Genomic DNA, 12,570 nt, shown 5'->3' with positions numbered 1-12,570 from the left:
ACTTTTGATATGGTAAAACCAAACAAAGCAATTGGTTTTAATGATATAAATAACAACATGATTAAAAATTCAAACGGAATTGTTTAAGACATTTTTTTTTTAAGATTTTTTTATCTTCAATAAGATAAGGAATTTTTCCTGATCTATTTAAACTAGCAAAAAAGTTACATCGATATTCAAAGGAGGTGATCTAGCAAATGTTAATAACTATCGCCCTATATATGTTCCTTCAGTTTTTTTGAAAATTTTAGAAAGAATTATGCATAACAGAATTTACACACATCTTACTGATAATCATTTGTTATTTAACCATCAATAAAGATTTAAAAAAAAACAATTCTACAGAACACGCGACTCTCCAGTTAACACGTAATATCACTGAGTTGTTTTAAAAATCTGAGTATGCCTTAGGCATCTTTATCAACTTAAGAAAGCCTTTGATACTATATCAATGAAATTCTTTTTAAAAAACTCAAACATTACGGAATTACTGGAAATGCTCTTAAATGTTAAAAACTTTATTTAAATAATCGCAAACAATTTGTATCCGTTGGCGTTCCTTCAACAATAAGTTTGCTAAAGATTACTTGTGGTGTTCTGCAAGAGTCAATTCTCGGACCTCTTCTTTTTCTTATATATATAAACGATCTTTATAAAGTATCCAGATTAAAGACAATAATGTTTGTCGATGATACAAATCTATTTTTATCTCATAATAACATCACTACATTGTTTCAACTTATGAACCTAGAATTAAACAAAATTTCTTACTGGTTTAAATCAAACAAGTTATCACTTAACATTAAAAAAACTAATTTCCTTTTATACACCTTAAATAAAAAAATAAATTTCTAACAAAATGTTATCCCTTTTCTTTCATCTACCTTCAAAAACAAAATTAATTCCTAACAAAATGCCATCCCTTTTCATTGATAATGTCGAAATAAACAGAGTAAATGTTACAAAATTTTTAAGTGTTTATATTGATGATAATCTTACTTGGAAAAGTCACATTGAGAATTTATGACACAAAACTGGACACAAAACTGGACACAAAACTTGACACAAACCGCAAATTTCACCGCAAACGGACGTGTTTTTAAAAGGGTTTTAAAAAACTTATAATAAATGCCGAAAAACTTTTCACCAGCACAACTTAAAGAAATCCTTAAAAATCATGAGAACACTATGACAAAAATTTTTAATGATCGGATTGAAAAAATGGAAATTAAATTTAATAACTTAAAAGATAAAAATTTTACGTTAAAAAAAGAATTATCTGAAGTACAGAAAGCTGTCGAATTTGTAAGCAAAAGCTATAATAAAATAATAATTGAACTTACAGAATTAAAAAAAACGAGTCGAAAAATCACCAGATATAAGTAATATTGAAAATGGAAACAATAACATAAAAGAGAAAATAGCAGAACTAGAAGACAGAAGAAGAAGAAACAACTTGAGATTTGTTGGGATTGAAGATAAAGCTAATAAAACTTGGGAAGAAAGTGAGCAAAAAATCAAAAAATTCCTCAATACAAAGCTTAATATACAAGAAAAAATTTTAATAGATAGAGCCCATTTTAATAGATAGAGCCCAAGTTGGAAAAGAAACAGAAAAAAACAGATCAAAAAAAAATATTTTAATACAATTTGCTTAACAGAAATATGGATTTTTTCAAATGAGTTTAAAAATATTTCTATTTTTCATCTTCCAGGTTTTGAAACAATTTTGTTAGAAAGACAAACAAATAAACGCGGTGGAGGAGTTCTGATTTATGTTAAGGAACTTATTGTACATAACATTAGGAATGATAACATGAACTTTCTAATTTATAGTAAAGATAAAAAAGTAAAAAGTTTTTATGATGAAATATTAATGGCAGAAGCTCAACCTTTAATTAATCGCCCTACTAGAATAACCAAAACTTCAACGACGTTGATTGATAATATTTTTACAACAGATATTTATAATGAGAAATTACAAAAAGGAATTATAAAAACCGACATATCCGATCATTTCCCCATTTTTCTTACAATTCATAGTGTATCCTCTAATATCCCCGAAAGACAAAATATAATAAAAAAACGTGTCTTCAACGAAAACAATATAAAATCCTTTCAATATCAATTATCACTTCTGCATTGGAAACATATTAACTTTAGTGATGACGCAAATACAATATATAATAAGTCCTTTGATACCATGGATTACCAAAGGACTTAGAAAATCCTCTAAAATCAAACAGAAACTATGTGTAAAATATTTAAAAACAAAATCAGATGAAAACCAACAAAAATATAAAAATTACCAACATTTATTTAAAATAAATAAAACAAATATACATGATCCAAACGAAATTGCAAACGAGTTTAATAAATATTTTATTGATATAGGAACTAAAATCGCAAATAAGATTCCTATTACGGAAAAACTTTTAGTGATTTCCTAGAGCCTATAAACAATTCGCTTTTTTTAGATAATTTATATTCTGACTTTTCTTTTGATGAGTTTGAGAAAGCTTACAAATCTCTCAAAAGAAACAAAGCTATAGGTGTGGACAAAATAAATGGCAACATAGTCATAGATTGCTTTGAAAATTTAAAATGTATTCTTTATAAAGAATTGAAAATAGCTTAAGTTACTCCAATATACAAAGACAAAAAAAAATCAAATATTAGTAATTATCGCCCTATCTCAGTTCTTTCAATCTTCTCGAAAATTTTAGAAAGAATTATATACAATAGAACATACAATTACCTTAATCTAAATAAACTTTTTTATAAAAATCAATTCGGTTTTAAAAAAAATTGTTCTACTGAACAAGCCATTACACAGTTCATTCGTGAAATCTTCAATTCATTTGGTAGCTCAAAATATACACTAGGTGTTTTCATTGACCTATCAAAAGCATTCGACACGGTCGATCACAAAATTCTACTTAAGAAACTCAAATTTTATGGAATTAATGGCAAAATAATAAAATGGTATTAAAGTTACTTGACAAATAGAAAACAATTTGTTTTCTATGGAGATTATTTTCAAAATGAAAAATTAATTGACATAAAATGTGGTGTTCCACAGGGTTCTATTCTAGGCCCTCTTTTATTTTTAGTCTATGTAAATGATTTAAATAAAGCTTCTAACCTTATGAGTATCATTTTTGCGGACGATACAAATTTATTTCTGTCAAACAGTGACATTTATGAACTTTTTTCAAATATGAATAAAGAACTCAATCACATCTCCAACTGGTTTATTTGCAACAAGTTAACTTTAAACATTGACAAAACAAAATGGATCCTTTTCCAGTCCCTCGCAAAAAAGCGTTTTTTACCAAATAATTTGCCTAAACTTTTTATTGATAAAATTGAAATAGAAGAAAATTGAAAAAAAAGGAGTCGGTCACAAGATTTTTAGGCATTTACATTGATGAAAATATTACATGGAAGTATCATATCGACTTTATTTCTACTAAATTGGCCAAAAAGTGGAATTCTATATAAGGTCAGATACTATCTAAATAAACAAAATTTAATTCAACTCTACTACTCATTTATTCATAGCTATATAAATTATGCCAATATTGTTTGGGAAAGTACCTCTAAAAGTAAGTTACAAAATCTCTACCATAGTCTGAAACGCGTTAAATATGTTTTGAAAATCGTTTTTCTCATTCTAATATTTTGTTTAAAAACGTTAAAGCACTTAAGGTTTACGAACTCAATGTCTATAATATTTTATATTTTATGTTTTGTTGTAAAAGTGAACAACCATTGTTCATTCTTAAAGATCTTTTTACCCATAAAGCTATAAACAAATATACTTTACGAAATAATAATTTATTAATTGAACCCTTTTGTCAAACAAAGTTTAATCAATTTTGCATAAACTATCGAGCACCATATTTATGGAACAAAATTTTTTTTTCAATTTTTGATTTGTCAATTTCGTTTTCCGTTTTTAAAACTAAAATAAAAAACTTTATTCTTTCTACTGACAATATATATAAATATTTTTGAAATGTAAAATTATGTTTTGTTTTTGTTTATTCTACTTTGTTAATAGTTATTAAATCAATTTTTATTATATTATAAATCAATTGTATTTTTATTATATTATATATACACATTTAATATATTTTATATGGTTCTGGCGACAAGATCTTTTGGATCTTTTTTCAGATACCAAGTTTATGTATTGTTATATTGTTATATTACGATTTAATAATTGTAAACTAAAAAAAAAAAAAAATTCAAAAAGTATAGGAATTTTATAAAGATAAGAAGCTTTTTGAATAAGAAAACTCAACTCAATTATATCTCTCTTTTATTTACAGCCATATTGATTATGCAAACATTGCATGGGCTGCTACAAACAATAGCAAACTTCAACCTCTTTATCGTCAACAGAAGGATACGTTTAATAAATTTAATAAATTTTAGTTAACGTTTTACCGATGCAAAACTATTAAAATCTCTATTAAGAAAAATGAATGCACTAAATATTTATCAGCTAATGTTTATAATGTTCTATGTTATATGTTTTTATGTAAAATCAATTCTTCCCCCAGTTTCTTTTCATAATTGTCAAATAGTAAAAATAAATACATTCTACGGAGTGAAAATTTTATTAAACAGTATTTAAACAAATATTTAAATATACTTTATATATTTAAATATACTTTAACAAATTATAGTCACTTTTCGCGGACCATTTTTATGAAACAAAATAGTTTTAAAAAGTTTTTTTCAAGTTCTTATTGAATAATGTAAATACAAATCATTCAAACAAAAACTTAACGAATTAATTTTTACAATTGATGATTTAGTATTATACTTTTAATATATTTTTTTTTTGTGCACCCTTTTCCTTTTATTAATCAAAAAAGTTTTAAAAATTTATATGTATACTAAGATTTTTATGTATTTTTTTTATTTTTTGGATATAAAGTATATGTAACAGATTTGAATATTTTTAACGGACTTTTCTGTAAAGAAAAAAATTATAATTATCTTGCTTATCTTTTACCAATATTACGAAAAAATTATTTACACGTATATGTTGGCGGTTCTCGACGACAAGATCTAACGGTCTTTTTCGAGTCCCCTTTATCAATCTAATTTTGTAACATTTTTATTGTCATTTACTCATATGTCAGCAACCTGCACATGTTAAAGAAAAATATAAAAAAAACATATGTTTATTATATTTTATTTTATTCCCTTTTTTATTTTTTTAAAATTGGTTTTTATTTGCATTGTTAGACGATCTAACAATGCAAATAAAAACCATTTTAAAAAAATAACTGAGTTTAAAACTAGGCTTGAATTTTAAATTGTTATAAATTCTCAATTCTTTTAAAAATAACCAATTTTTCATTATAATGTGTAAAAGATTATAAGAAAAGCACACTAGAGAAGCACACTGGTAGAAGATATAGTCTGATGAATATTCACGCGTAGTAAAATATAGTTATTGATAAAGTTATTAACAATTTATTATCAAGTTTACTAAAATTAATTGTTGATTTTTTTTAAACAAAATTTTAATGATGTAAAATAAAAAATTACAAAAATTAAACCAACAAATTCCTAAGATCAAATTTGTAAATGAACTTGTGTTGTAGTTTTTGCGAGTAAGCTTTGATACAACTTATGATCGTCTGCAAAAACTTGGCAGAATACTGAGCAAATAAATGTGAAATATAAAAACTCTTTTTTATAGTATTTCTTTTTTCTTTTTTTTTTTCCTATTACGTTAGATGTTGGATCCTAATAAAATTGTTGTTTGTAATCTGATACATATATTAATCAGAGGTAAAATAGGTAATGGAATCACCTTTAATTAATAAAAAAAATCAATAAAAACTCTTACGCCTGTTAAATTTTAGGTCCTTAATTGCAATATTAGGTCCTAAGTTGCAAACAAATGGCTTATTAAAGATGACAATACCCTTAAACGTACTTATTGATTCCCGGTATATACTAATCTTAAAGCCTATTTATTCACTAATCAACTATTATATTTATTAAAATAATATTTGTGAACATTAAAATTAGAAATAATTATTATTGTACAAAAATGAATTTTCTTGTGCAAGTTTCAATTCTCCATTATACTGAATAAATTTTTAGCTTTAAAATAAAGCAAAAATCTTTAATAAAATTATAAAAAATATTTTATTATTTTATTTATTTTATTTAAATGCTTTTCAATGAATATTGGCTTTCTAAATAAATGCATTTGCATTTTAAGTAAAGTTGATTGATTTAAAAATAATCAAATCAATCATTTAAGCTTAGCTCAGAGTTATGAATATTACCCTATTTTGAGACGTTCAATTTTTTTTATTAAAAGTCGCATTGTTGCATGTTTTGTTGAAATAACATCATAACTAATAAGAAATTATAATTAAAATAATATTAACTTAAAATGATATTATTTCTTGTAATTTAAAAAAATGTTCAAACAGAAAAATTAATTTTTTTTGAGTAAATAAAGCCTTTATTATTAGTGTTTGTTTAAGTATTATTAAGATAAACTTATTGGTTGTTTAAGTAGATAAATAAGTTTATTTATTACGAAATAAACTTCAATTAATAGGAACAAAAATTTCGAAAACTAAAAGCAAAATTTAAAAAACATGTGCATTTATTTAAAAAACATTACTTTTGCAAGTTGTCTTTTTTTTGTACTACTATACAAAATGAACTAAATATATTGTAAAGTTATAATTTTCCGACAAGAAAAAACTCGCAGATGATCTGCTATCGTAATTTTAAAAGTTTAATTTTGGAAAGATAAAAATTTACTTAAAACGATAACAAAAATCTATAGAGATAATTAAAAAGTCTATATGAGCATAAGAACTTCCATTATCTAGTTAATAGATTGAGCAAGTTAATAGCATTAGATATAAAACGAGCATACTTTGCTTCAAAATATTTTAACAAAAAGCACACACCTAACACCACACTTTAAACACTACTCATCTAAGACTATTTTGATAACACTTAATTCACTTAGGTTTCAGTAAATAAAAAAGCAGTCTGTGTTTTCAATTCTTTTTCCAAACTTAGCGTAGAACCGCAAATAGTAGGGCAGAACCGCTTTCTATTTTTTTTTTTTATTTTTTTTTTTTTATAGCAGTTTTAGTCTACTTACATACTTAGACAAAAAGCTTTTGCAACTCCGCTATCAAATGAAGAGTCCATATAAAGCGGAGATGAGTAGATAGCGAATTAATAGCGAATTTAGTCAAGCTACTGCTCTGAATAGCTATGATAAGTAAACAGCCTTGTTATAGTTAAATTAAACTGCCCCTAAAAGTATGATTGTTTTTAGCGAAAAATTTTTACCGACTTTTACAAATCCAAGCCCAAGACAAGATATTGCGTATAAACACCTAAAGATACAAGCGCATTCTAAAAATTAATATATATATATATATATATAAAAATTAATATATATATATATATATATATATATATATATATATATATATATATATATATATATATATATATATTTATATATATATATATATATATATATATATATATATATATATATATATATATATATGTATATATATATATATATATATATATATATATATATAGTTATATATATATATATATATATATATATATATATATAGTTATATATTTATATTATTATTTTAGCTGAAAACAACTCAAAAGTGAGTTGTTTTGAGCTTAAATTAAAAAAATTATATTCATGCAAAAGCCTGGTTATCATTTAGTTACCAATGATAACTAGTTATAATAGGTTACCAATGATAACTAGGCTTTTGTTTAAATTTTTGTTTAAATTTAGGTTTAATGTTTAAGGTGGTTTATTCCTTTTATGTGTGTTCCCATGAAAATTCTATGATGCGGGAATTAAACATAATAAATAAATAAGGGAATATGGGAAATATTAAATAAACAAGGGGAGTAATATTTTTGGTGAAAATTTAGGGAAAAACTTTTGAACATTTAAAAAAATTCAAGTTTATGTTTTTAAACAAATATATGAAACAGTTTTCAAAAAGATGAAATTATAATAAAAGCAATATTCAGCATTATGTAAACAGAAATAATGCTCATAACATAACTTATTAAATAATAATATAAACAAATGCCACAAAGGTTATGTTAAAAGACAAAGTAAATGAGCAGATTCAATCTTGTTATAGCAAAGGAAAAAGTGAGGATAGGATGTCAAGAAATACAGAGAAAAAAGAAGAGAATATTTGCAAAAGTAATTGATAGACTTTTTTAAATTAAACAACCATAAATAGAGCTAACAAAACTATTTGCTGCAAGCAGCCAACAGGTTTGTTAATGTACTACCTGCACCTCTACAACCCTGAGGGCTGTAAATAAAGTAAAACTACTACTAACTAATAGCCACTCAAATCAAAAAGCATTTTTTTATAAAATTAGCTGTTAAACTAGATTGTGACATAGTAGAATGTTCTTATTTAACTAGAGGATCAATTTTTTTCAATGAAGAACTCGGTAGTCTTTGGTAATTAAAAATATACTTGCTATAAAAATAATGGCAAAAGAGAATATATTCAAAAACCACACATGATCATGGACATGATGTTTCTTAATAGAATATTGAATAAAAATGTTTTATAATTTTGTTTTTATTGATCATTCCATTAGAACAAAACGCTGTTGCTGAATCTGAAACAACAACTTCAAAAATCAAAACAGCTAAAACAAAAAATAATTGAACAAAAAACAAAAGAACAAAAATTAAAAGAACAAAAAGCAAAAAGCAAAAGAAAAAAAACCAATAAAAATTGAGATTAGTATGTGTTTTTTTAAATATAAGTTTTGCGTTTTTTATTGTATAGAGTAAATAAATTTATGATTATAAAAAAAATGTTTATAATGTTGTACAAAGTTTTTGGAGTTTTACAACTAATCCCAAATTCAAAGTGAAGAAGTATATGCTGCAAAATAAATAACTAATGAACTATTAAAATATTATATTGAATATTAAAAACATATTTTCTTAACGATATATTTTTAAGTAGGTGTTATAGTTATTTGTTTAATAGCTAAACAATGTTTATTTAATAAATTCTTGTAGAATGATAACTAAATAATTTAATTTAGAAAGCTAGATTATACAGGTTTAATAATTAGTTTGGCATATTAGAATGAAAACAACAGGTTTGAATGCAATGTTTTATTGCGTCCCGTAAGTAACGCATTTGTCGTTTCTGAAATTTAATATATATATATATATATATATATATATATATATATATATATATATATATATATATATATATATATATATATATATTTATATATATATATATATATATATATATATATATATATATATATATATATATATAAAATCACTTAACAAAACGTTTTCATTTAACATTGTGTATCATCAATAAAGGCTCATTGGACTCATTATTTCTGATGAGTCTTTATTGGTGATACACAGTGTTAATAAAAAATGTTTGTTAAGTGATTTTTTACTAAATTATTTTTACTATATTCTTTTAAGAACATTGAGGACTCTATTTTGTAGAATACGTTAAATATATATATATATATATATATATATATATATATATATATATATATATATATATATATATATAACTTTTTCATCAGTAAAAAAGATAAGACCCTATATTTTTAAAGGGTCTTTTGATTTATTTTTCTGTCCTTTTCTATACAATCAATACGTTTTTTAAGTACTGAAAAATCCAATTTTTACATAAAGGAAAAAGTTTGTTTATTAGTACTTGAATAAAAGCTATTACTGATTTCTCTTTGGATCTTTGGAATTGTGAAATCATGGCATAGATACTTTACAAAAGTTATTTATTCCAATAGATTTCTGTATCAAAGAATGTCTTTAATTATCAAAAGAACATTTAATCGAGCAACCTCTGCTGCTTTTTCCTTAATGAAGTTTATAACAATTTTTGATTTTGTTGTTGCACTGTGTATAACAACAAGTGATTTTCATATAACTCTTTTAAATAGTAACTGTGCAAAAAAGTAACACTGATATTTTTTTATAGATGAATCTTATTCATGCATAGAAGATGTTATCTCTTTACTTAAAAGTATTTTGATCAACACCTTGGAATATGCTTTAACCAAGGCTTAAAATTACATTTCAAATTACTTTACTATCTTTTATTTAACCAAAGGCTTTATAAGGCTTATTTAATATTGCCTAATATAAATAATACTACTTATCTCAATTTCCAAATTGAGCTCCAATCAAATAATACTGAAACATTAAAAGAAACAAACCTGAGAAGCTGTGAATGATTGCACAGGTTTGTTTCAAGGTAGTAAATCATAAAAGATGCCGTCTTTTATACTTTATACGTTTGATTTTTTTTTAAATAAAATTTAAAATAAAGTCTTGCGCCTACTATTTTATTTTTATCTTTTATGGTAATATCATGGTTTTAAATTTTATTTACAGAAATCATGTATTTACAAAAATATAACCTGTAAATACAGCATATATTAGAAATTACTTCAAAATATGCAGTATATATAACAGAGGCTGATACAGCATTTTTTGGTCTTTGAGATAACTTCCAGACATGGAGCAAAATCCAAGCATTTATATGCTTATACTTATGTCAAATAAGAATGCTTTGCAAATATTTGCAATGGTTGATGCCTGGGAACAAAAAAGTCCAAAATATTTCTCGCCCCTGCCCCAAACGTGAAAGCAACAAGTTGATAAAATATTTTCTGTACTATTATCAACCAGATTTATATTAAATACTAAACTTTCAACTTTATAGTATAATATTTCAGCGTTGAATAATTATGACCATATAAAGTTTCATCCCCCCTTAATTTGAGGGGGTTACAAATTTTATATGGTCATAAGTTTTGAACGCTAAGAGATTATACTATCAAACTTAAATTTTAATGATGAATATTAGTCTAGTCGAGAATACCACAAAAAATATTTATCAACTTGTTGCTTGCATGAAAAAAAAAACGTAATGGGATTTTTGTTCCCAGGCTCCAATCATAGCAGTTTTTTACAAAACATCATTATTCGACATAAGTATAAGCATATAAATGTTTGGAGTTAACTCCAAATCTGGATGTTAGCTATCTCATAGACCGAAAAATGCCTAATCTGGCCCTGTATTATATATTACGTCCGCTAAGTATTTTCAAAAAATATTCTTTTTAATTTGTAAAAATCACATTTTCAGCTTTAGTGACCATTTTAGCGATATTATAAGTCAATTAAAAAATTATAAAATCAATTTTATAAATTGCACTCAAACCGGTCAAAATTAAAAAATTGGGGAGGGGAATACTTATTTTTGTAATACCAAAAAAATTTGCTGTAAGCGTCCCTTATTTGCAAAAAAAATACTACAAAATAAATTTAACAGTTACCAAAAAAACTAAAGATAAAATTTGATGCAAAAATTTTTTAGCTGTAAAATTAATTTTTAAATGTATGTTAAAAAAAATATAATAATAAAATATATATAATAATTCTTGTTTAAAAAAAATATAAATAAATACAAGAACTAAAACTTCGTTATAATTAATACTAACTTTTTGTGATTTTTCGTATATAAATTTAATTTGTTTATTTTGACATCAGATGATGATCATACTCACTGACTGTAAATTGTACATTCTTTCACTAAATTACACGTAGACGCAGTGAGTGTATACACATCAAGTGGTTTTTTCAGACATAAGCGTTAATTAGCATTTGGCGCAGTGAAGCACTTGCTCATTGACAGAATATTTTAGCTATAGGCACAAGGAAGATAGATCAACTGAGAAGTTTATTATCGGGTTTAGTTTAAATTTTCTGGGTAAACTTTTCAACTTTTTGTTCTCAGGTTCTTTACAATGTAACTTTTACAATGTAACAAAAGAAACCATCCACGTGTGTGTGTGTGTGTGTGTGTGTGTGTGTGTGTGTGTGTGTGTGTGTGTGTGTGTGTGTGTGTGTGTATGTGGGTATGAGCGTGTGTCTCGATTATTAAACTAACTGTTTGTTAACTATTATACAAAATGGTAATAATTAATTATATTTAGTAATGAAAAAAAAATACCCAGTAACTAATCGGGATTTCTTTGCACCAAATTTATCAATCAAAACACCAATTGGAAATTCAGCGCATATGCAAATTGCTGACACCGTAAAAATTAGGTTAAACATTATGTCTTGTTGATCACAGTTTAGTACTTCTGGCTCAATCCTATTTTCTTTTAAAGTTGAGTTCTGATGAAGTATTGAAGAACATAGTTTTGCATAAAATTCCTTGTCTTTAAATATGACAACAATACTTGCCCAACCATAAGCTATACCAGAGCATAATAACGTTTCCAACAAAATATATATAAAGAAAATGGATTGGTAGAGTTTGCTATGAATATCACGAAAAATCATTTTATTTAAAAAAGCGTTATGCTGTTATAGAAGCCTATTTTTTACAAAAACTACTTAAGGTTTTTTCAAGAGTTGTTAACGTGGTTTTTGAGATTTACATAACAAATAAAACTGTTGCT

General features: G+C 24.6%; 1 protein-coding gene across 2 annotated transcripts in view; it reads right to left on the bottom strand.

The window, feature by feature from the left end:
* Window positions 1-12,570, bottom strand: part of LOC100200820 (equilibrative nucleobase transporter 1) — a 57,330-nt gene that overhangs the window by 37,191 nt on the left and 7,569 nt on the right. Inside the window, exons 1-2 of one of the 2 annotated variants that reach the window (XM_065807908.1) lie at window positions 12,114-12,552; window positions 7,360-7,406 (exon numbers count right to left, since the gene is read on the bottom strand). In XM_065807908.1, the coding sequence (XP_065663980.1) occupies window positions 7,360-7,406; window positions 12,114-12,451 (385 nt within the window). In that variant the 5' untranslated portion in view covers window positions 12,452-12,552. Of the gene's footprint in view, window positions 1-7,359; window positions 7,407-12,113; window positions 12,553-12,570 lie in introns of those variants that run through there. The other variant, XM_065807909.1, reaches the window with a different exon arrangement.

This window comes from Hydra vulgaris, chromosome 10 (genome assembly GCF_038396675.1).
Source record: "Hydra vulgaris chromosome 10, alternate assembly HydraT2T_AEP".
NCBI classification, from domain to species: Eukaryota; Metazoa; Cnidaria; class Hydrozoa; order Anthoathecata; family Hydridae; genus Hydra; species Hydra vulgaris.
This window is presented reverse-complemented; position numbering and strand designations above follow the sequence as displayed.